Source organism: Vidua macroura, chromosome 7, assembly GCF_024509145.1.
Source record: "Vidua macroura isolate BioBank_ID:100142 chromosome 7, ASM2450914v1, whole genome shotgun sequence".
Taxonomy (NCBI): Eukaryota; Metazoa; Chordata; class Aves; order Passeriformes; family Viduidae; genus Vidua; species Vidua macroura.
Window position 1 is genome coordinate 35,270,528 of NC_071577.1, and position 26,158 is coordinate 35,296,685.

The 26,158-nt window shown below is 38.6% G+C and overlaps 1 protein-coding gene across 2 annotated transcripts in view; it reads left to right on the plus strand.

Annotated features, from left to right (window-relative positions):
* The window catches only part of SPOPL (speckle type BTB/POZ protein like), a 130,025-nt gene that overhangs the window by 84,497 nt on the left and 19,370 nt on the right, over nucleotides 1–26,158 (plus strand). Inside the window, exons 11-12 of one of the 2 annotated variants that reach the window (XR_008437864.1) lie at nucleotides 4,513–4,719; nucleotides 10,844–10,931. Coding sequence is in view for 1 of the 2 variants with exons in the window: in XM_053982283.1 (XP_053838258.1) it covers nucleotides 4,513–4,612 (100 nt within the window). In the remaining variant the exon portion in view is untranslated. Of the gene's footprint in view, nucleotides 1–4,512; nucleotides 4,809–10,843; nucleotides 10,932–26,158 lie in introns of those variants that run through there. The other variant, XM_053982283.1, reaches the window with a different exon arrangement.

The window sequence follows — 26,158 nt, forward strand, 5'->3', positions numbered from 1 at the left end:
AAGTTGCGTGGATGGAGAGTGGCCAAACGCTGCTACGCGTGTGTTTAACACGAGAAATGGCACTTTCTGCCGTGCCGAAATTGCATTTTTTGCGCTCAACCGCGGGGCCCTGTGGCGCATGGACACGTCTCGGGCGCCCTCTGCCGCCCGCGGGCGGTACCGCGGCCCCGCTCGTGGCGAATCGCTCTGCGCCGCGGCTCCGAAGGCTCCGGAGGCATTAGTGGGAATTGGAAAGGCTAAATTCGGATGAAGTGTTTAGATAGATATCGTCCGTATTTCAAAAATAAATAAATAAAAACCCTGCGCTCTATAAATTCAGGGGAAGCTGAATTTCTGTAATTGGCTTTTAATGGCACAATAGCGTTGGGACTTAAGTACTGCGGTTCTATCCTATTAAATACAAACAGAGTCGATTCAAATGACATTAACTTTGTCACACAGGCTAGCAGAAGCCGGCCTGAAATCATACTTTTTTCCAGATTAAGTAGCAGTAAATAATTGTAAAGTGCTTTGAAGATGAGAAGCATCACACACAGTAAGCACTAAATATTACTGTTATTTGCATTACTTGCCAGAAAAGTCACAGTAGTGCTGGCTGAGAATGGAAGGCCTGTGCTTTGCATTCCCTTGCTTTGCCGTGTTAGCATGATCTTCAAACCTCATTTAAATGGGGATGGGCAAATTTTCTGGTCTAATTTTAAGGCACAATAACTGATAGTTGGTTCATCTCAGGAAATAATGGTAGTATACTGCAGGAAGTAATCCTAATCTCTCTAGAAATGGATTGATGAGCCAGCTGTGGAAAAAATAACCTAAAAGCTCAGGATCCTGCTAAACCATCTCGGCTGCTACAAGACAGTGAAAAATACCTGTTTAACACATGATCTCTAATGCTTGTGCACAAAGTCAGTAGTAACTTTTATTCCTTTATCAAGTAATTTGTCCACACACACAAGTTTGATGCCTGTAGTTAGCATCAAACCCATCAGTTTTCAGCCTCAATTCAAGTCTCAAATCTCATTCCTCTGAGTTAATTTAAAGCATTGACATCAACTTTTACTCCTCTTAGTCCTAAGACTCCTACTCTGTTTCCAGCTACTGGGAACAGTGGACTGGAAAGAGCTGCCTGTGTCATTCAGTCCCTCTCCCTTAACTGCAGACAGTGAAATGTGGGGGTTTTTTGGAAACTCTTCAATATCCTCCTTTAAATTAGCTAGTTAGGAGTAGAGGAGTTTCATGCTGCAAAAATTCACACCTCTGGCATTTGAAAACCTCTTCCTAACTTCTAATTTTCAAATTTGCTGTATTTTATAGCTGGATCCTTTTACAGTCAACTGCTTTATGTTAATGAGCTCCTCTTCCTAATTCTAATGTGTAGCTCAAAAAATTTAAAATTCCTTCTCAAATTTTATTAATCATGTGAGCCAGGCAGTCTCTCTCAGGCAATAGCACTCAATTTCCTGTATTAGTCTAGTAAAACTTTTCTTTTATCTGTTCCCATTGGAATAAATATATTTTTTTAATGTGGGTGAGCATTCAAATGTAGATGCTGGAGTCTTGTGGAATGCCTAATTTGTCTCTGTTGAAAAGAGAATCTTTGATACACGATGTGACAGTATTTTCCTTGTCTAGAATGAATCCCCATTATATTTTCTCTGGATTATTCCAGTTGTTCCAGTGTGTTATCCAGATCTTCAGACTACTGAGTGCCTGCTGCTTCTCTGTGAGCAGCATATTTTAATAGCAATTCCTACCTTGCTGGAATTGCTAATTAATTTATTGAATAGCTAATTAATTTATTGAATACCAGTGGTCCCAAAGATCAATCTCTGAAGAACCCTATTAGTTATTTCCTCCCAGACCTTGAACACAGTCTGTTAAACCATACCTTACCCTCTTCACAACTTTTTCCTGATCATCCTCTCCAGCCTATTTGTTTTCCTCCATGACATCCAATCCTATTTTGATTGAAGTGCTGATAAATTACTCTATTTCTTTTGTCTATAAAATTTGTAACCTAATCAAAGGCAGGTAATGAAATATTTGTCATCCTAGAATAATCTACCTTTCTGAAAAAAAAAAAACCAAACCAAAACCTTAAAACAAACCAAAACCCAGATGAATTTGTCCCATATTATATTTCTCTGTGTTTCCAAGCTGAAACCAACCTCCTTCAGGTTACTTTCAACAGCTCTGCATATTTCTAAAACTCATATTTGCTGATGCTGTGTTTCTCTTCATGTTCTTAGGAATTCGATTTGCATTTGCTCTTCTACATTTATACCAATCCTGATTTCACAGCTTGATTACTGATCTCCTCTCTCTGGCTTGCAGTTTCCTATGTTGGGTATTTCAGAGTTCAGGAGTGAGAATTGTCCACTTCCACATCTCTGCTTGTCTGAGCACGTCAGCCTTTGGAATTCCATTTACCCAGGGTGTTAAAACTTCCATTTTCTCCTGCCCTTTGATTTGTAATATTTGCCCTGAGATTCAGGATATTCTTTCACATTGAAAGCTAAAGTAGGAGATGAATTTGAGGGAGATTGATTTCCTTCCAAAGAGAGAATGCCTTGGGTTTTTTCCTTTCCATGTACTTTTGGGTGAGGTTGAAGAGTCCTGGCTACTTTTTCACGTGATCTTTTATGACTCTCAGTTTATTACACTTTCTGACCTCTAATAAATTCATTAAGTTCGATTGTCAATATTTTGCCTTAATTTGGTGGTTTGTGCTTATCTTTAAATGCTAAGCTATTTTTTATCTAGATAGTCCCAATGCACTCAGCACTGAGACAGAACCCAAGTTAAACTTCCGAAGTTTATAAACTCTTTTAGAAATGTCAAAACAGGAAAATGGGAAAGATTTTGGAAGGTGCATTAAAGAGAAGTAATGATGAAAATCTGCTCACAAGGAAAATGGGTTGTCTGTAACTGGTAAAACAGAGCTATTAAATAAAATTGTTTTTAGAAGTCATAGTAGCTAGAGTTATTGCAGAACTAAATATTCAAAGAAAGCAATCACAACATTTGAGGTCAGAGTGACTGCATTAACACCCTCGGGGGTTTTTCCCTACCTTCAAAATTTTTTAATATGTTTTGCTCATCAGAAATTATACATTATTTAATCAGTTAATTTCTTGCAAAGGAACATTTTCTCATTTATAATGAACCCTCATGTGAGATTCATTTATGCTGTGGCTACCCTGTTTAATTTATCTCTAAGGTTCTGAGTTCTAAAATTGCTTTAGTTTTAAGTTTTATTTTTGTTTTCAGAGTTTTTTTGAGAATCTAATTTTTTAACTATTTCTTTTCCTATAGAATATGTATAAAGCATAAACGGGTACCATGTGCTTTGTATTTAACCCAACAGAAAAAATATGCAAATCTGCATTATGACAAAAATATTTGCTGTGTAATTCTATTTTAAAAATCCAACTTTATAATATGGGGAGAAAAAGTCCCAGAGCTGTGCTAAAATTTTGTCCGTGACTTGAGAGATTAAATTTGCTGTTGCATTCATTTAGTACTGAAAAAAATCAGCAGATGCCTCCAAATCCACTTCCCTTTCATTTTATTACATTTCTAAGTCATAATATTTATATAAAAATATGCATTTTTTTTTCTGTCACCTTTCATATAAGGAGTGATAAGGAAATATCTGTATAAAACGTGTATAATTACTAACATCAAGGTGAACTCTGGCTAGTTCTAAAAGACAACTCCAATATAATATTTTTAATAGAATTTCAGCAAGGTAGGGATATAAATAGCTTAAAGGGATGATAACATGCCCAAGTGAACTTTTTCAGAGATAGAGAAAAATATATCACATTATGCCTTAAAGAGGTCCCTTGTGGTTTTTAAACCCATCATTTTTCTGGCCAAATTGGCCAAAATAAGGATATCTTTATTTACATGATTTTCAACAGAAGTGACTTGAATCACCGATGAAGACGTTGTGCTCTGCATTTCTTTTCACATTGTTTATCAGCAGATGTCAGATTGTGTTACTCTTTTTTTATTGTTCTAAATCTACCCAGGCTAGAGCACAGCACATGTCCCAGTGGCCTTTGGTGCCTTGAGAGATAAAATTGTTCATAAAACATCCAGAACGTGCCTTCTGTTATCAGAACAATTAGAGCAGCTTGACAAATGCACAAGCTCTTAGGTTAAATACATAATTGGTTATTTTTGAAAACTGACACAAATTCTTGATTTTCCTTGTCATCTTCCACAAAGCCAAAGCAATTATTCACAAGATATTTTTGTATCCCAGAGAAACAGAGAATTTTCTGAGCTTTCCTCATGTCAGGCTACTTTGAAGGAATTTGTGTTTCCCAGGTGCTGCTTGTAATCTTGTCACCTGGAGGCTGAGGTGGAGAGTAAGCACAATTCCTTCCACCTTCCCTTTCAGTTGTGACCCAGGTGGGGTCAGAGGTGTTGGGGGAGGAGGGAATTACCTTTGGAAGGTTTGTTCAGTAGTGGGGAAACCAACACAAGCCTCTTTTCCTTTAGAATCCAGACCAGAACCACTGAGGAACTTGGAAGCAGTGCTTTGAGCCTCTGGAGAAACAGCTTCCCTCTAAGGATGAAGAGTGAGAAAGGCAAACTTTAATTTCTGGCACAGTTGTTTTGGAGAACTGGCAAAGCTACTGCAAAGGTGCTCTGTTTGTTCAGCATTGGAATAAATCAGAGGGCCTCAGGAGTCCTCCCTGAAACAAGGTAGTTTATGTTGTTCCTTGGTTTTCATTTGCTGGGATATTTTTTAAAAAGTCTGTGATCTCTGGAGACCAGGTGCTTGAAATAAAATAATAAATGTGGGTTTGAAGAAGCCTGGCTTGGAGGAATTGTTTTGGTTTTTTATTTGACCAGAAACTCAGGACAAGGGCATGAGTTTGCATTTAAGTTTGCCACGTATTCCAGTCAGTGCTGTTTTGCTTTGCCTTTTGCTCTGAAATCCATCTCAATAAGGGCAAGATGTCTAAAAGTGGTGCAGCTGGTTATCTAAGGAGAGCAGCAGTGATTTTTGAGGGACCTATTGAATTCCTGTGTGTGATCACACCACAGTTTGTTCTGTGTTGACCTCAGACTTTACCATCCAGCTCAGGGCATAGATACTGTATGAAAATTATAATACAGTAGGGAAAGTCACATAACCTTTGAGAGAACTGGAACAGAACAAGTTTCCTCAGTTCTGGAAAGGGTGGTAGAAATCAGCCTAGGTTGGTCTTGAGATTACAGGAGTCCAAAATTGCACCTTGGGGTATCATCAATATCACCAGGCCTGGAGCTGCTGGACTGAACAGGAGACACCCCTGCTCTGCTCATGGGGACACAAAGCTGTAAACTTGGTGTGACTGGGGGATGAGGAACAGAGTGTTCCTGCTGCTGACTCTGAAGAGCTTTCCTTTCACTTACAGCAGAGAGAGGCATATATATGTCTTGTTGCATTCATTTTTATCCACTGAGTCTTTGACAAATCTATCATGCTCTCATTTTTCTTGCAGAGATCTGTCAATTTTTTATGGTTGTAAAACTAAGTTGAAAAGACCCATGAAAGCCTCTGCCAATTTTAAAAGTTTCAGAGTTATAGAAAGAAAGATTTGACAGATCAATTTTTCTTTTCTTTTGAGAGTGGAATCAGGAGGGAAGAAGACAAGAAAATATCTAGGTGGATGAGAAAAGTTAGGTTTCTCAAATCAAAAGACATTCTTCAGAAGTGTTCCCAAAATTAAAACCTTAACAGACTTCTTTAATCTGATGATCAGTGGAGGCAAGTGCTACTGTAACTTTTCAGCCAGCCAATGTTGTCAATAAAGTAATGAATTAAGGAAAACAAGATTTGTGGGATTAAGTAATTTATAAAAGATTGGTATTTTGTGCCATCATATAATTCCCTCATTCTCATATCACATAAGGCACTTGTAGCCAGATTGCAAATATTTAAGTGTAGCAAGCAAAAATTTTCAATAGTGGTTTCAAAATTCATTATAGGAGTCAAACCCATTGGTATAAACAGGTAGTGCTCTGTTCTTTCTCATCAGTAGGGATGCTCCAGTCATTTCAGGGCAATAGTGAATATAAATATAGACAGGTGAAATCTGACATACACAGACTTCAAAGTTATGTGCAAAAGCTTTGAAGTTACCAGGGATCCTTGTTTAGTAATTGCAATTTCCACAAGCTGACAGCATTTGTAACAGTTTTCTAGAAACACTTACCATAGTTAATTTTCTTTGACAACCAATATTCAGGATAAAATCAATTGATACAAATGCTTAACAGAATAAGTTTTGCAAGACAACCCTTACTGTAAGGAGTAGATGGGTGCTGGGACATTAAAAAGAGAAAAAGTAGTTATAGTGAGGAGGCTTATGTCTGCTCTGTTTGTCTGACCTGTTGTTCAGAGGTTTATGGATTCTTTTCAGGGGTCAAGAAGAGTAGCTTGGATATTTTTAATAAGCTTGGATATACTTTTTTTTTTTTAATATAGCTTGGATATACTTTTTATAAGTTGATTTACATTTGCAGTATTGGAATATTGTGACATTTTAAGAGCCTTCCATCTGAGAAAAGATGGAAAACACTTATTTAGCTGTTCAGCTGAACAAAGCAGTGGGGTCATGCAGTTAGATGTGACTGCCTGCTAGGATATGGAAATTTCTTCATCTCACAAGAGAGACAGTGTCAGAGATGAGGTTGTTATATCCATGATAACTTTTTTATTTCCTGTGCTTTTCCTGCAGTGTCACATCTGGCACATGTTGCCTCGGCTGTTTGCACACACCAAACTTTTCTTGCTGCTGCATCCCCAGAGTGTGCAGGTTTTTATCTGTGAGGACTGGCAGTGCTTTATCCTGCTATTGCTCATCAGGGCAGAGAGAGTTAGCTAGTGCCTCTTTCCCTTCCATTTGTGACTGCCTAATGAGACTCAAAATATGATCAGTCACTCTGTAGATCGTGTTCAGTATTGAAAGCAAATCACTGACTGTAGGCAGGAGGTCATTCAGCATTGCCACTAACAGCTTTTGATATTTCTGCATTAAAACCCAAGCCAAGCATTATGGGCACTGAACCATCTGCAGGCCTAAGTAGGCTTATTGTTTCTTAACTTCTTAGTGCAAATGAAGAGGTCTGTTATGTACTTCTGTCTGCTTTTGTGTGAATCCTCTGCTGCTCTCACTGCTGTGTCAGAGTTGAATGAGATGCAAAGAGGTTCTTTTATTGAGTGTTGCTGCTCTCTGCTCCCTAGCTCTTCCTAAGAGAATGTCAATAGCTTTCCAGAACAGCCTGTTGTCCCTGTAACCTCCTTCCAGTGGTTCAGCTGTCTGTGATCCAGGATCCAGCAATGTTTGTGCAGCCCCAGCTGAGACTTCTGAGAAACCTGCTGACCCGATGGCAAGAGCTGGAAAAGGGCAGAGCTGTGCAAAGAAACAAGGTGAAACTGCAGAGATAAGGTAGGTGAGAAAGGCATAATTGGCAGCTCAAGGATTCAAAAGAAAAAAAAAATGGAAAAATACACAGTCCTAAGAAGAAAACAAGAGCTAAGATGGCAGCTCTGCAGCACCAAGGTTCAACCTGTCCCAAGGACAAATAGAGAAAACCCTCCTCTCATGATCTTCCTGGCTGGCAAATGTTGTTTGAAGCAGTCATCTGGAGTCATCTCTGGAGCAGTGAACTTCTCAAGGATTGGATTGGTACCTCATTGTTCCTAGCAATTGTTTTTGTGTATTGGACAGTAATGAACTGTCTTCCTGAATCTCTTTGTGCCTGTTAGAAGTTGCCTAAAGTGACCCAGGGTGTGAGTGTTATGTACCCAATAATTTGACTGCAGAGCAAACTGCATCAAATCATGCCTTTGCTTTATCTAAGCTGGTTATCTCATGCCTCACCTTTTTTCCTCCTTTCTAATTCCTACTTCTCCTTCAAGATGAGGCCAGGCTATTAAAAATAATCTCAGACCTTTTGTGCTTTTGAAGCTCAGTGCAGTACTGCTGGCTTCTGCAGCTGCACTACCTCTTTGTAATGCAGGCCTGATTTCTGAGACATGGCTTCATTTCCAAAGCATTGGTGAATGCAGGGAAAGTACAAGAGGGACAGATGCTGTATTTGAAACTTTTCTGGCAATGTCAGACCTGAGAAGTTATTTTATAAACAGTTAAATGAAAACAGCTTTGTAGGTACAGGAACTTGCATAAGGAAAAGGGCTGCCTAATGCAGGCAGTGTCAGAAAAAACACTATGAAAGACTGGGTGAAACCTGAGACATTTTATTTAACAGTAAAATGATGAAGGCTTAAACAGAAGAGTGAAGTATTTTGTTCTTGGTGTGGAGCAGCTCTAACCTTCTAGCTGTGGTAGTGTTGGCTATATAGTGTATGAAGTGTAAAGTGCATTTCCACCTCCAGCACTGCCACACAAACTGGGTTTCCAACAATTTTCCAAAGTCAAATCTTGCCTGAGATTTCTGTGTCTGTAACAGAGATTTCATCAGGACAGCACTCACTACTGTGTCTGGTTGGATTGCTGAACTGAAGGTACTTCATTGCCAAAATCTTCCACTGATGGCATCTGGCACAGCTATGGAAACTCCCTGAAGGTGTGAGACACCATATATGTTATTAACCTAAACAAATTATAAGGGCTCTGGAGCAAAAGGATGCTTATAAGTGAGCAATCATATAGTTTCTCTTGGGTGGAAAAAACCCTAACTAAATACCAGCTTGTCTGAATTTAGAATTTAAGAGAAATTTTTCATGCTACCAAACTGCTTTTGCTGAAGGCCTGAAGGAAAGCTGGGAGAGACAGGCACAGCAGGCTGCCAGAGAGCATTTTGTGCCAGAAGGTTATCCAAGACAAGACTAAATCCTTTCCAGACACAGACTCAGTCAAGGAAAGTGTTACATGTTGTAGCCTGAAAAAGCTGATTGCAAACACTAGAAGTTGCACATCCATATGACCATTGTCAAAATTATATATATTCTTCATTTTCATACACTTCTCTAGAAATTAATTCTTTTTCTTATTTGTAGGTCCTATATTTGCTTCTTAATAGTGAGATCAGAGAGTGAAAATATGGCTCCTCATAAATTTTGATCTGTTGTTTTCCAGCTACATTTAGGTGCCAATTAACCTAAACATTTGAAACTGTCTAGATCAGATATCATTACCTGCAACTCAATGGCGGTTCTTTTAGCTGGACACAGCACAATTATGTTATTGCCTCTGCTAAATTGTGCCTCAATTTCTTGCATATTTCTATGTCCAGAACTCCTTCCCATGCATGAATTCCCATTCAAATTTATGCCAAATTCTGCTTACTTTGATGGTATCATAGTTTGTCCCAGAAAATAATATTTATATACCAGTTTTATTATATAGATATGTGTATATATATATATATCTAAATATCTATAATATTTAGATTATATATACAAATATACAGATATATCTTCAATATGTTTATAGATATCTATGAAGAAATCTCTGTTATGCTACTTCATCCACTCTGCTTTACCTTTATTATTAAACTTCTGTTGTGTTAATTTTCTGTAGCTTTGAGTGTAATCTTTGAATTTCTAACTCTACAGAAAAACTCTGAAAAATTTCTGAAGGTAGATAAATGAGACTGGCTGTAGGGAAGGAGGTTTTACAATCTATTTGTGCTGAGGTTAAACTGGGCTATCATGTGAGGAGGCAGAAAGCTGGCTTGTACCTTTAGGGACAGCTGGTGAGTTCTGGCATGCCTGCTCATGCACTATTAGCACTATTTAAATATATAATGACATTAGATCCTGTTGCCCCTCTTTTAACCTTATCTTTGTTAAATGCTGCTTCAGAGAAGGTCCTTCCCTCCCCCCAGTGTTATCCATTAGATTTATTAAGGTCTGAAGACATACAGGAGAAAACACCTGGAGAGAGAATTCATGGAGGAAATAGAGATTAATGGTAAGGTAATAAGGAAAAAGAGGTCATAAAAAAGAAATCAAAGGATGGGAAGAATATCAAAGACATAAAGAATTGTATTGTCAGCTGCCATGTTGCTTATAAGTTGTGCTCAGAAACTGCAAAGCAATAGTTGCAAGTAGGATATAATGTGGCAGCATTAGAACCTGGAGAAATGTCCTGTGTTTCCCTCTATTTACAGTATTAGCTTGATGCAGACCTTTTACTGCCATTCTTTGCTATAATTGATGCCATTTTAATTGTCATTACCTTGGGATCTTTAAATCCCATCATCACTTTACTCCATTAATACTGCTTAGCAATACAAAGGATTTTTGCAGCCTTCTTTGTAGTTCATCTGTTGCAACTCAAAGCACACTGAATTTCAAAGGCATATTGAAATTTGGACTTTCTGAGATAGTCTGTGGCAATAATTGCCTAGTGATGCTCTCCATGGATGAGCAGCTGGTTTCAACTTCTGTTCATTGACAGATGGACTTTTGGAGATTAAATAATCTGAGGAGCTGCCAGGAGAAGCTTGGGGGAGCACATGCTCCTCCTGACAGACGCTGGGGGTCCTGAGGCAGCAGGACTGGGTAGGGAGAGGCCTGATCTGGGTGCCCAGAGCTCAGAGGCTTGAAGGAGCCCCACCAGGAGCAGAGGATTCACAGGCAGCGCTTCCATCAGTGCTGTGCACTCCAGCTATCCTGCCTCTGGCATGGGAGCCATGGCCACTACCCTCACAGGCTCAAAATGAATGGACTTGATGCTTTAAAAACATCTATGAGCTCTCACATGCTGGAAGGCCCTTCTGACACCTTGTTTTATTAAGATCAATTGTATGGTATGTTGTAATTTAAAAGCACTATGTTGTTTGACAAAAGGGTTTTCTTTCCCCACAGTGCTGAAGCAGCTCCTATTTGCAATGAGGAAAAAGTGGAATTTTAGCTGCTTCTGAGGGACAGAATAAGGCTAATGAAATCATGTCAGGTAAGAAAAACACACCAGCAACCTAAAATAGGTTCTTGTTTTTTAGCATTTATTTAAAATTGCCAAGTAATTCTGGCTGTTTGTGGACATGACACAGGAGCTGCATGAACTGTTTGTGGACTTGTAGCACTTGTATAAAATTTTCAGAAAAATACACCGTTAAGCCTCTATATTGTCAGAAAGTGAAAGGGATGTATCCAGGTAGGACAGAGGAGCTTTCTATCCACTGTGAAGACCCTGTTATAAACACACGCTAAGCTTGCTAACCTGAAAGAACCACATCATGTACATGGAAATAAACCTTGCATACAGAAATTCACTTTTATATGTTGCCCACAACATTTAATATAGTTACTTACTCAGAGAAGTAAACTGTAGATTACAAATGCAAAGAGCTGTGTACATTTTCTCAAGCCCATTTTGGTTTTGGGAATGTAAAGAATTAGGAATTTAGAATGAATGAGACATGTACATGATACTAACTTGGGAACTGTTTCCATTTAAATTATCATATGAAAACCAGCTGAGAGAGGAGTGAAATTTTGGAATTCATAATTTTAAATTTTGTTAGGTGTATACTCCTGGATACACTGCTGCATCCTTTTATACATGTAGGAAAGAGAGAAAATATTATATATATGTGTGTGTATTGTTTGATAGCAGGAAAGTACCCTGTGTAGTCAAGAACTGTGAAGAAGCAGGAATACAATAATTGGTTTCGTTGCTAGAATTGATGTCTTAAACTTCAGATGCAGGGCTGGAATTCCAAACCTTTACAGACCTTTCTGAGTATCTGTACCAAGAGACTCTATCTAGATTATCTCTGACTTACAGAAATCTTTTAATTTCTGCTGTGCTTTTGTTTGGGAAAAAAGAAATCTCAACCAAACACCAAACCCAGAATGAAGGAAAGCTTCACAGTTTGACTCAGGCCCTGAAGGATTTTGTAAGAGACATGACTGCAGTATTTTGCTGGGAAAGATATGTAGGGATAGGGGTTTATAAAGACCCAGCTGTTTCTGCCTAGAAGTTTGTTTCCCTTGTAAGAATTTTGGCAGTCTGTGTGCTAAGCAGCCACATGCTGCCATCTACTGACAACAGGCCTCTGCAACAAATAGTGTCTCAGAATTCCAGAACTTTAAATTCATACACTGCAGGAGAAAACCCAGTAACTGAAATACAAAGTCGAACAAAACAAAGCAAAAAATTGTTTGGAGTAAAAAGTGAAAGTGGGTGAAACAAGTGCAATAAATCACAATTCTACGCAACTCCTATATATGCAGGATGTAAAAGTTGTAGTTCATGTGAGAATAAAAGTATGGGCAAGAAGAAACAATTTCTTTATGAATGAGTTTCATGTCTTTCCCAACACACTGCAAACAAGAGAAATATTCTGAATTTACCTGAAGGAAGATACTTGAGATTAAGATGGTTCTACAATTGTGCAAAGGGGACAGTTGTGAGAACGTGTGCAGTCAACAGGACTTAATGTGAAAGAGAGTCAGTGGGAAAAATGATATTTGTAATCCCCTCTGAACATTTTTAACTTCTCATTCACTTGGATGAATAATGTGTCTTCCCACTTTTAACTCTCTCTTGGGAGCAGGTCTGCAAGGAATGAGGGCTTGCATATATGATATGCAGTCAACACATCATCTGGGGAGAACATGAAAGCAACAAGCACTCTGCAGTGCTTGTAATGAATTGTTCTGAAAACTGGTTTTTAATGCATGACCTGTTATGGTTTCCCAGGCTGCTGTACAAAATGCTAAGGCAGGGAGTGGGAGGGAAGATGCTGTGTTTCTGTGAGAGTTTCCTGCTAATTTTTCCTAAATATTTTGTATGTGAATGAAGAAATAGATGCAGCCTTTCCTTCATTTCAATGAAGAAGGAACCTATATAAAAATTCTGACAAGTGGATGTTGACCAGAAAGTAAAATCACTCTGTTCATGATCACTCCTGCCATTGCCATTGGAGAGCTGATGTAGTTGCATTTGCAGAATTGGAGTCCCTCTCCAAACTGGTGAATGTAAAACAAGCATTTTCCTAAACCAGTTTAAAATCTCTGTGTTCAGTTGAATATTTGTAGCCATGAAGGTCACATTCTGTCCTGTTTCTTGTTTAGAACACATCCATTTTTTGGAGCTTCCTATGCACATGTGAATGTATGTTTTTGAATAAATACATGCAGTGCTGGCACAGGGTCTCCTATAATTTGAAATAGTGAATTTATTTGCTAAAACTTATAATTCTGACCAACGAGGAACACTGGTAAGTACTTTCATGAGTAACCTTCAGTGTTTTTTTCCTTATCTCAATCAGAATACCATTACAAATACTAACTGTATTTTAGACAGCCATAGATAATATCTGTGGTTGGATAGAGGAGTAAATTCTTTGATGCAGATTAAAGATTAGGAATAAGACTTGTAGGCTGACCTTCCTTTGATGCATGTTGGCTCTCTATTACTTTTTTTGGTGTTATTTTACCATGCCAATACCTGGATTTTGTGACACTATTTTACAACTGGGTGTTGATAGTTTCCAGTATGTAGTCTGAAACCTGAAAGAAAGTTGGAGAATTGAAAACTGGACCTGCAAGTGCTCAAAGTTCAGTTGAGGAAAGGCTCAGCAGAAAGAGGAATGGGATCTGCCTCTTTCTGTGTTTGTAAATGCTGCCAGCAAGGTTTGTAACCTTTGTGTAAACAGAATTGTTTAAATTCCTGACACTTCTGTCTGCCTGTAGACTGCCAAATCACAGCAGTGAGCTGGGAAAGGTGTTGGTTATGGAAGGTTCCTCCCTTTTTGGTGGCTTTCTCTTCCACCCTTGTTTGGCTGAAGGAGCACAACAATTCCTGAATGATATCCAGCTGCTTATCAACTTTTCCATAGAAACTCAGCACTACTATGATGGACCAGTTATCCAAGGCTGTGTCCTGATTCAGTTTCAGAGTAGAATTGCACAGGATGTGTGGACTGGTCAGAAGGCAAACCTGGCTTCCATCCCAGTGGATTTCTATGTATTTGTTTGTGTCTGTTTGGAGGCTAAAGAATTTGGCTCAGAGATGTCTGAATGAGGGCAACCTGCTGCCCTCAGCAGAGATGCCTGCACTGCTGTGGCATAAAAAGACCCTTTTCTTGTCCACCCCTTTGGCCCCTTGCTTTTCTTCCTGCTAGGATCTGACTGTTGGAGTTCCCTATATAAAGTTTATCACTTTATTCAGACTTTCAGGGTGAGGGTGAGGACATATAAGTATCTTCCCTACTCTTTTTGGGTGAAGTCCAAAACTGGATGGCACCTGTTTTCTAGATCTGGATGGGCTGCAATCCAAGTTGATAGTTGATGGAAATGTCAGGAACAGCTGATCTGGAAGCAAGGACTGTCAAAACAGTCATGGCTTACAACTTTAAGCCCATTTTTAGCACCAAACAAATAATGTTCTGTTAAACTGAGCAACAGCAAGCCTCATGTTTTCTTTCTGTGATTTTGCCTTGAAATTTTGTTGTGAGTTGCATTAAATACTGCTGTTTTCAAATGTCAAATGCATGTACTGGTACAGTCATAATAGAAAACCTTGATCTGAATCTGCCCTACACCTAAACTCAGATCTGATTCAGGCTATTTCTGAAGAACAAAAACAGTAGAAGTTGGATTATGAAAAAGATACAAGCTTGTTCTAAATTGACCTCTTATTGAAGAACTGAAAGAAGTTGAACCCTATGCCATGATTCTTGTAAGTCTTGCTCTGAAGGTACAGATCGGCCCGGCACAGAGACTTCCAAGCTTTTACTGCTGTGCCCAGCCCTAAGTAATTTCAATATGACTGCTCTGTATTAGAGCCTGTGCTTTCTCATGCTGAATATTTCCTCAGCTTTTGTACGTGGCATCATGGGAAATTAAAAAGTACGAGCGATGTCATGGTGGTGAAAATTTTATAGAAGTGTTGCTGCCTTGTCTGATTTATATCAGACCCTTTGGATACTGGGCTGGTGGGCTTCTCTGGTAACAAGGCAAACTCTTCGTAGTGATAATCAGGTTTTAAGCTGAGAGTTTGGTTAAATTTATGGGGTAGAGTATTTTACTGATAGAAGAGCTTGCCAGACCTCTTTGGCAATGCTCTCTTTTCACTTAAAGACCTTGGTGTAAATCTTTTTAATGCGTCAGCTACAAAAAAATCTGAAAGGAACTTTCCCCACTTCTTACCATTGCATTATCATCTGTGTAAATCATCTTGCTTACTCATTCTCTTAGCTACTTTAGATTGTTAGTCTTAATGACAGGACTGCAGTAAAAGTGGGGAAAAAAAGTATTTTAAACTGTCATTAGTCCATAAAACTTTGATCATTTATAGTAAGTGGGAATACATCTTGGACTTTTAAGAGAATGGAGAGGTCAGTCAGAGCATCCCTACTCAGTTGTGCACCTGTGTAATAAAGCACACCTCAAGGGAAGAATAGAAGATGGAAATGTAATTATTAAATGTTCTAAGACTTGGATACAGCTAATTTTTAATTTATGATGCAAGAATAAGAACTAAGCGTTTTTCTCCTTGAACTTTTCCTTGAGAATTGCATATTTAGAGTTATTTTAGTGGCCCAAATTTCACAGTAAATAATTTCAGAGTTATGATTGTTATCATTCAGCATCCTGAAATGTAAATGCTGTGCTTATTGTAGTAGTGCAAAAGGATTTTTTGTTTGATATTCATTACTTACATTTATGTTTAATATCTGTGACAATGTGCGGGAAGCTCTTGCAGGGTGAATGTGGATGCAGTGCAGAGAAAAATCTAACAATAGCATTAGCATTTTTCTAGTTAAATCTTTAGAAAAGCTTTTAGTGAGACAGCAAGTCTTTCCTGGACCTTGTGCTATATTGACATGAACTTCAACCACAGCCTCTGTGTTTGCCAAGCTTTACTGCTATTGATAAGCTGCAATGCATGACCAGACCAAAGTTCTAAAAAGAGATTTTTGCTGTAGTTTTTAAGATATATAATTTGACAGGTTAAGAGTTGGTCGCTTGAAATGCCAATACTCTATAAATTAATCTCTTTGAACTTTCAGATGAATTTTGGATTACCTGAAGTAATTTAAGTACTGCTGAAATGTGCAGTCTCTTTCAATTAAAAGACTTTCAGAGTTCAAAGCACTGCATAAGTATTTAGGAACTTATCTCTTAAAACGGAGAGGGATGTATTGGCATCATTAATGAATATAAGTTGTTTTATGTGCTAGAGTATTGGGCTAGAAGTATGTGTGTATGTGTTGCTTTGTTGGTTTCTTTTCTTTTTAATACATATATTTTACAGCAAACCTGCAGATTCCTTCCTGCCATTCTGTCAAACATTACTCCAGTTCACTCAGTGACTTTATCCCACTCTTTCCAAAATCCATTTAGACTATTTTCATTGTACTTAGTTTCAGCACAAAGAGATAATTGTTATAATCAGATGAAAATCTCATTATGCCTTTAAAATGAGAATAAAGACACTGTTATACCTGCTACAAAAGGTTGTTTTTGGTATGCTGATGGACTTTGTGTAGCCAGTATATTTAGAAACAGTGCAGCATGAGACTCTGGTGTTCTGCACTTTCATTTTGCTGTTCCTCTTACATAAAAATCAACAAGGTTTAACAGGAGTAACCATCCATGCAGAACAAACCAGCACGTGGATGATCTACCTTAAACACTCACAACTTTTGGGCAAATGCAGGCATTGTTTTGAGCAGAACAGTACATGGTGTGCACTGTGCTGAAGAGCTTTGCCGTGTTTCTCTTTCCCTGATCATTTATAGGAAGTCAGGTTGCACAAAAGAAGAGGTAAGCACTGGGTAAATATCCTTATGGAATCTCAACCATAATTAGGAATAATTTTTTTTAAGTATTAGTACTCAGTTTACAATATATGCATTTCAAAGTCTTGTTGCTAGCTTGCTTTATTTAGCATCCTCACAAATAGGTTTTCTTAAATTGATTTTGTTGTTATATTTTCCTACAAGGTTTACTAGATGTACTAGAGGTGTCCGTTGTACAATTTCATTTTCTTTTATTGTCTCCCCTAGGACATCATTATCCTTTGAATAAGCACAGAAAACTGTTCTCCTTCTCCTCTTTGGATTTATTCCATACTTTTTGTTTCTATTTGAATGACAAGATTGGTCAGGGATTTCAGAATCAAGACTTTGTTTCACATTCTCTTCTTTGCCCAACTGTATTGTAGCAAATATTATCCTCAAGGTATTTAATAAAGTGAGACAGGAATGCATCCTGACAGACCAGTAAGGCCACATGTGAGTGGCTGGAATGTATCAGATCACAAAATGGTGTGAAAATATTCCTCAACTCAAAAGAGATTGTTTGGAAAGGTTTGCAGTCAGAATTGTTTTGTGAGGAGGAAGGATGTCAGAATTAGAATAAGATATCCAGAAAGTAGGAGAAAGCTCTTTGGAGGTTTATTCTTCTTGTGGATCCTTATCCTTTTCTGTCCCATCTTTCTGTGTACTCTGAATCCTACTTTGCATTTATTAAGAAAACTCTTTTAAAATGAAGTTATATCCGTGGTGCAAGCAATTTCACTTCAATCGTGGTAAAGAGAACGAAAGAAAGTCTTCTTTAAGCTTATTTATCCCAAAGAGATGGATGGTTTCTGCCGTGGTTTCAGGAAAAAGAGATACTTGAATGGCACTTTTACTACTGACCCTAAGAGTTCAATGAATTAAAAAAAAAGGAAAGAAAGAAAATTAAAGTAGAAAAACCTTTAAATTAAAAAGCTGAGCAAGAAGAACTTTTCATCCTTATTTTATTTGTTCTCTAAACTTTGACTGCTAGAAAGAGAAAAAAATACATATTTCATCTGGAGTAGGAGTGACAGAGAAAATTGTCAGACCTTTCAAGAAAAACCAAAGCAAAAGCAAGCTGAAAGGCATCCTCTTAGAGCAGGATGTCAAAGATTAGCCTTAATTGCAAGGATGCAAACAACAAATTGCAGAGCTGCTTGAAATTGGTGCATCACATAAAAACAGAGTCAGACTGTGCCATTGCAAAGGGTCTTTTCTCTAGTTTTAATTGGTTTTTTAATATAAACAAGGTTTACTCAGATTTAATGGTATGCTGCTAGTCCTGGTTTAGGCCATGAACTCTCACTCTAATGGAAGCATCAGAGAAAGGCTTAAGTGAGAAGCACTTTTAGCAAAACTCTTGCTGTTCTTCTGTTTTGATATTGTGTCAAACCCCTAATGTTTACTGCCTTACCATGCATTTGTGTTTGAATGAGCAGCTTAGTGAGGCTCCATCTGCTCCCTTCTGGTGGAGCCCAGGAGGAATTGAAGGGTTGGATTTCAATGTTTGAAGAGTAGTAGATGACTCCAGTGCTGTGGCCAACCCTGCCTTCCCTCAGCCCATCGCTCTGCAGATTAACTGGCATTAGTGCAAGCATTCACAGCTGCACATGGAATATTACGGAGAACACAGGGCTCAGGCTTCCACTTGCATATGCTTATTTGCCTACAAATATGGCTAGAGCCTTGTTCTGGTTTCCTTTTTTCTTATTTTTATTTTTTTTCTCTCTGTATTTTCTCTCTCTCGAAAATGTACAAGTAAAAGTTCTTCTGGTCATTGTACAGGACCATCCTTTTAATCTCCATTTATCTGCATTAAATCAAACCTATCAGGGTGTGTTATAAAGACTCACAAACTACTGAGGTCCTACTCATGAATTTGTAGGTCCCAAGTGACTCTGTTCCACCTTATAAAACACACACAATGTATTTTCTCTTTTCAAGCCTGAATTGGGTTTGTTAGAGAAATCATGCCATCAGACTTTATTAATGGTGACTGTTGGATATGTTCAAATTGAGAACATCAAGCTTTACTTTCCCTTTGGGTTCAGTAATATCCATTCCTCAGTCTCATTGTAGTTCAATGTCTTTACTCAGACCCTGAGTATGGTCATCTTGGTGAGTATTCAGAGATTAACTTAAGTGTCTCAATCTAGAACTATAAACTGATACTTATTTCCTTGTTCTCTTACATATTACTGAAGAATATTTCTATATGTTGCTGTAGACTCTCATTCTGTGTAATTTTTTATAGTTTTCACCATTTTCTCTTGGATCATATTTGATCCTGAGAAGGAAGCAGATTTCTTTGCTGAAAGAAAGGTCTTTTTTTGTTTTTATTCCCTGTAGCCTCTGCATATTTATAACACCATTCTGGGGTGGGTTTAGCTCAGTGTGAGACTCTCTTTTACCAGCTTTTAGTCTTTACTTGAAACAGAAGTGCCAAGTATATTTTGAATTTAAACCCCTTCTAAAGCTAAAAGATGGTTTTGGCCTGCTAATAGGTAGTAGTTTCAAAAGGTTAAGCTGACTGGAAAATGTGACAAGATGTACTTATAAAATTAGGGATGAATCCAGCCTGTATAAATTCAGGTTTTTGATGTACATTTTAAATGTACCTCATCATGCAATTTTAAATCAGTCTTCTATGCTGGCATCCAGAACTGGCATAGATGACAGGCAGCTGCTGAGTTCAGCTCTTGTTTGTACTCCTGCAACCTTTATAGAAATGTCATGGCTGGGCACAGTGTTTGGTGCATTTGAAAGAACTCTTCTTCCTCTGAACAGCTGCATGAAGAACATCTCAAAATTAAGTGGATTTTCCCACTTTGGACCAGATCTTGACCTAACTGGCGCTGTGATACCGGCCTGAGTCTTCAGGCAGTCTGAAACATCAGCTTGGTGTTGTGACCTGCATTGCACAAGCCCTGTGATGCTGGGGTGTCCTGGTTGCTACCAAACCACTGATCCTGCACAGGCTGCTTTCCTTCTGGCAGTTAATTCAGTTCTTCCTCACTGAGGAGGGACACCGACCTTCCTCCCTCTGTGCTCCTGGAGGAGAGGCCACCAGCAGGGAATTGGGCTTGGTCCTGAGTATGCAAGTGCTGGCTTTGAGGGAGAAACAGGAATTCCACCAACAGCTACCCAGTTTCATCCTTTGGCTGACTTGGCTTTGTCTGATAACATAAGGAGAGGCAGCAAAGAGTAGTTTTGCAGCACGCTGGGACACAATCCAGTTCTGGATGGATTCTGTGTACTGCTGCAGGGAGCTGTCAAATTGTTGTGCCATTGCTGGTTGTACTATTTTGCTTGAGGATGTGTTCAGATTCTGTCTAAGCAATAATTAAATTTCATTTGCAGGGGATGGCTGAATGTGTGGAAAGAGAGATAAAATAATCAAGGACACGATTATTCACAAAATCAATAGGAATTCTAATAGTCTTATAAAGTACCACTTCATTTCTTTCATAAAGCTGCTGGATTGTTCATATTTCATATTTTTCTCCTGTACAGGTCAATTAAATTTTAGGTAATTAAATACACTTTTTCACTCTTACTTGCCTTCAAAGGCTACTGTACATCACCAGTTTATATAAACTACACTTGCGCAGGCTATTTTTAACTTTCCATACTTGAACAAAGTGCCTGGCTGTTGACCTTTGCAGGGTCACACCTGTGCATATTACTGAGTAATAGCCAATTTTGTTGCTCTGATCTGTGTTCTACATGTTTGATTAAACCTACAAGCTAATTGGAGTTAATTTTATTTGAAGATACAGAATTATTCTTGTTGGAAGATCAGGGAGGTTTGTGTTAACAAATCAGATTTTTTTTGCTAGGACTCACAATTGCTGTGCCTGACAATTTAAAGAGGAAACATCACTATTCTATTATTTTGTGACTGTTTTAATACTAAAATTTATTTCAAAATTGCAGCACTTCCATGTATATGAAAATCTAAAACAGTGAAGCTCTTAATTTAAAAATATTAAACCATGATAATTTCAGTGCAGTATAACAGATTAAAATTTATCTTTATGCATGTACTAATGACACCTAATTATTAGATACCTGCTGCTATTGTCTTCATTCACTGAAAGTGAATGTCTAAATGGATTATATAATATATAAATATTTTCAGATCATCTATTGAACTATGAATTCATCTCTTTCCACAGGTCTACTTGCCAGATAGAAACAGGCCCCAGAATAAAAGCATATAATTAAATTTATGCATTTTAATTATAAAATCCAATTATACGGTGCAGAATGATACAAAGATTAACATACAGAAATATATTATTTTTCCATGAGCTATTAAGCATCAATTTATTTAATGAAATGGTGGGGTATGAAGATGGGCAGAACACATAGTCCAACTAAGGCAATAGACTGCAGCACTGCTGTTACTGTCAGTCATGGGTTTAAAATACTCCTCATCACAAACCTTTCTGTCAGCAACCTTGAATTAAATTCCACAAAGCTCCTAATTAACACAGAAATGTACAGTAGCCTCCTGGAGCTGGAGATTTGTTACTGTATGAAGGACTTGCTAAATCTTGCATTGATTTCATTTAGAGATGAGCTCCTAAAATAAGAGCTGCAAGTTAGTGTGTATATTATTGTTACTCATATTATGCTGCCTGCATTAAAATTATTTAGTTTGGCAGTGTCAAAGCAAAACAAACAAGCCCTCACAAAACCAGATGATTTCTTTTTGCTAGATTACCAACACAAACCTCCCTTTCAACAAAAATAATTCTGTATCTTCAAACCCAAGAGCCATCTGCAGAGGGCTCAGGCACCTCAGAATATTGAATGCTTCAATTTCCTCTCTGTTACTACATCACAGTGCTCAAGGCCATTTCAGTGCCTATTTGTCATGCTTGTAAGCACCTGAAATCTGATTTTTCTTACTCACCATGCAGCTTCCACTAATGTCAATATAGAAAGATCCATAATGGGATTGGAAAGTTTAGTGAACACGACACATAATCAGTGCCATGAAATTTGTTTTAGCTATACTTTCATACACAATCAGAACAAGAGGTACTATTTTAATTTTCCAAGGTGACAGAGAGTAATTAGAAACCTATCCTTACACATTGAGGCAAAGTGGGCTGTAGGATTCATTTCCACCTAAAGTGGGAGCGTAATGGAGTACCAGTCCTGCAAAAAGATTGGGACTGGGACATTATCTGGTGTAATATTCCAATTCTGCTTGGTAGTTGACTTGACAGGGATTCACAAGGAAGCTCAAACCATGTACCATATATCATCAAGTAGCCTAACAGAAGGGGGTTTTGTTATTTTCCTTGGTCAGCACTGCAATTTCCCTTTTCCTTCCAGGCTTCTGAGCGCTCCCTTTCCCTCCCAGGCCTGTGTGTGGCTCAGCTGCTCTGCTGACATTTGGTTGTGGAACAGCAGTTGTGCAATGGGGACCTGCTCAGTGGAAATTGCAGCATGTGCTGTTTTCAGCTAAGTTACTGAAAAGTGCTTTTCAATTCTATTTCTTGGGAGAAGAAAAAGGAGCAAACACACAAAGCAGAGCATCTTTCCCAGCTCCTCCTCCCTGTGCATGCCTGGTCTTCTTCAGCAGGGATGGAGCATGGATGGTTCACACATACTCTGCCTGCATCTTTGTGGAAGTAAGCTAGTAGCAAACACAGATTCTCTGTTCATCATTTCTTAGCTGATGTCCACCCCTTCAAATTATTCTGCATTATTTTGATAATTTTCTCAGTTTGGAATACACAAAGATGGCTCTGTTCCTGCTCCTTTCCACACTGGTCAGTTCTTGCAGGGTTCAGGTAATGGTTGATCTGGAAGCACACACATAGAACGGGGTTTGTGTGTGTGTGTAGATATTGATCTTTGTATGCATTGTGATTTTTATTCAGCATCTGAATCCTAGCCAATTTTCCCCCATAAAGCCTTAGTTTCATTTTCAAAGACCCAAATCTTGTTGAAAATCAGATGAGTTTGGATATTGAGAGGTAAGTTCCAGCAATTCCTGACTGTGCAGTTTTAGAAGGTTTTGTCTTTGCCTGTGGCAGAGTAAGGGACTAGCAGAGCTGGCAAAAAGAACCAGAGCCTTACCCACCAGAACCAACTGTCTAATGCATTCTTTGAAACTGCTACTGATATATTTTAAGCTGTTTTCTCAGTGCAGGAGCAGTGGTACCTATGAGATTTGATCTGTTTCTGCTTCAGACAGAAACTTTCAGCAGATGGAGGTGGTGAGCAACAAATCCTGCATCACTGGTTCAGCGATTGTCCAGCCTTGTCTTTTAATAGCTTTGATTTTCTGCATTGCTCTGACTCTTAATCTTTCTTTTTCTTTTTCTTTTTTTTTTAATTTTTTGGCATCTGTTAAACTTGTGAAAGAGAAGCAGATCTGGAGAGTAATGGAGTGAAATTATTAGCCTTTTAGAATCAGATGATAATTAAGCTAACATGAGAAGATCACTAACTATAAATAATGCCAGTGAAAATAAATTCACAAATTCTTATTTACATTATGGAGACCTTTGCACCCCTTTGTACTCTTTGAGGCCATAAGATCTCTAAAGTCCATAATGGAAATGAGAATAGGCCTTTTAAATAGGTTTAATTAAGCAGTTTAACCATCTTAATTAAAACATTTCAAGAGCGGCGGTGTTTTCCTAATGGTAGTAAGGAAATATTTCAAGTAATATTTCCTGTGTATTTCCCATCCTGGGGAAAGCTGGGCCACTTGAGGAGAGGCAAACACACCAAGAGGACAGAGAGAAACAATTCCTGCAGAGAAGAGGATCTGCTCATTTGCAATACATTGGTGACAGCTGCCATGTGCCAAAGGATTGTCTGGTGGGATGGAGGACACGGCAATGTTGCGGCATTTGCTGGAATGCAGAGGCTCCCCATAATGTACATTTTGTTTCTGCTCCATCTCATTGCAGAGGCTAAAATAAGCACTACCATGTTTTATGTAGCAGAAAAGTGGTCTTTGCTTTCCCTCCTGCCTCTGGCTGGTTTCAGCTCTGTTCTGAACAATGCAGGAATGTTGTGGGTTGCTGCTGTTGGCCGTTCCTCTTTGGGTCTGTCTTGTTGCCCGCTGCTCCTGCTTCAGAGGGCCTGACCTGTGCTTGGCTGCTCCAGGGCTGGTGTTTCACACTGCTGCAGATACTGAGCGTTCCAGAAACTGCCTCTTACATCAGCCAGAAACTCTCACTTATGCTGTTATCTTTCACAACACCTGTTATTAAAGCCTGTCTTTTCCACTCAGGTTTTCTTTGAGCAGTGTGGCAAATAAAAATAATCGGTTGCAGTGGTAACAAAGTAACACACAGTAGGGCCTTGCTCTCTGCAGCCTGGAGCCTGTTTCCCATGGGCAGTTCTTGAATCTCTTTGTTATACCTCTTACCACAATGTTAAAACTTCTGTTGTGCACTTGTGATAGTCTAATTGTTGAATATGCATTTATTTAGCATATTCTCAGGCTCCCATCACCAGCAGCACCACAGGTTCTTTAAATGTTACCCTTGAAAACCTCAGTGTCTCATAATGTCTTTTTATACTGCTGCTGATGTCTTTGGGAGACATTTGTTAATAAGATACAGATATCCTCTCTCACTGTTACCTAGTTTGGCATTCACAATCATCTCAGGTCCCTTTCCATCATTTCATTTGCACAGACACAGTAGTTCACACGATGTACTTCTCTACTTGTAATATTCTTCTAAGCTACAACTTTTAATAGATTTTCCACCCAGCCAGACGTTTCAGACAAAATTCAGGGAAGTTCTAATAATCATAGGAAATATTGCCAAAAGGGGTCTTGGTGAAGTTTGCATCCAGTGTGGGGTTTGCTCTTCTTGTAAAGGCTTGTCATGTCTGTGATATGCAACACCTCAAAAATAATTTTCTGCTTGTCATTTTCCATCATATATTTGTGTGGTGCATTATTCCTGCCAGGTGTGGCACTACCAACATTTCTACATTGAAATGAATCTTTTAAAGAACAATTTTCAATGAGTTTATCCCTGATTTTAATCAGCTCTCCAAAGCTGTCACCTGTAAATTTAAGCATCATTCAAACAAATAGTTAAAAACTCTTTACTTATTCAGACCTGAGAGGTCCTTCTGATAGAAACAGACCCCTGCCTCTGATTGTTTATATTTTTGGAAATTCCCTTTATAGGCCTGTTGAGTTCCTACTTTCTCCAGCAACCTTTTTTGCTCCTCTCTTTATATGCATACCTGGATGCCCCTCATCTTATCTGGCATAATAGATCCTGGCACTGACCAAAAGTATGGGTTTTTCCTGTGAAGTCCTTGCACTTTTCTTTTTATTCTATTCTACAAACTTTCTTTCCAGAGAGCCCTAAGCTCATCATTTCATAAAATCACAGGAAAAATTAGATTGAAAAGGACTTTTTGAGTTATTCCATACATCTTCCATTTTCAAAGCAAGGCTGACTTCAAAGTTAGACCCAGCTGGGCCCTCGCTCTGTCAACTTCTGAGGCTCTCCAAGGAAGAGGTTCCACAGCCTCCCTGGATGACCTGTTCCAGTGCTTGTGGTAAGAAGCTTTCTTCCTTAAGTAAAAGAAAATAAAGATTCAGTTATTGCAACTTGTGATTTTTGCTGCTTGTGCTTTCATTGTGTGTCCCTTGGGAAGGCCTGGCTCTACCATCCTGTGTAGTTGTTGTGACACTGCTGTTGGATTTCCACCTTCTTGGTTTTCTTGTCTCCATTTTAACCACCCCTCTTCCCACAGCCTGTCCTGGGTGTCCTGTGTTCCAACCCTCTCCCTGTCTCAGTGGCTCTCTGCAGTGATTATTGTTCCTAAAGTCACCTTTGTTTCTAATATAAAGGATTAATTTGAGACTATAGAGTGAAATGATCCTCCTGCCCTTTATTTTTTGCTGTTTGGTAAAGGTGTTATCCTCCTCTCAGCCTGCATCTTTTCACCTGATACAGAGTTGGTATTTTGGATTAATATGAGCTCTGAGACTTTGTGTTTTCTTTACTTATCTGTTTGGAGGCTTCACTTCATTTTGCTGCTTTTCATACCTAAGATTTTCCCTAGGAAAAGTGAGCTTCATGACACCCTTTCAGGATAGAGCACAGCTGTCTGATCTTATCTGGGCCTGACAGATGCCTACCCTTCCCACCAAGCTCCACTGTCTTATTGAAAGAATTACCTGTCTCTGCAATCTTCGCATTTTAAAATGATCTGCATACATAGGCTTGGAAAGTAGGGCTTATTTTAATAATGTGAAGGAAACGCAATAAGATGTTGGAGAGAGATGCCATAACAAGCAGAATTACTTTTATCACTTCCTTGTTCCATCACCCATTTCAGTGTAATTGTCTTATTTGTATTGGTTTCTCCTTTGGAA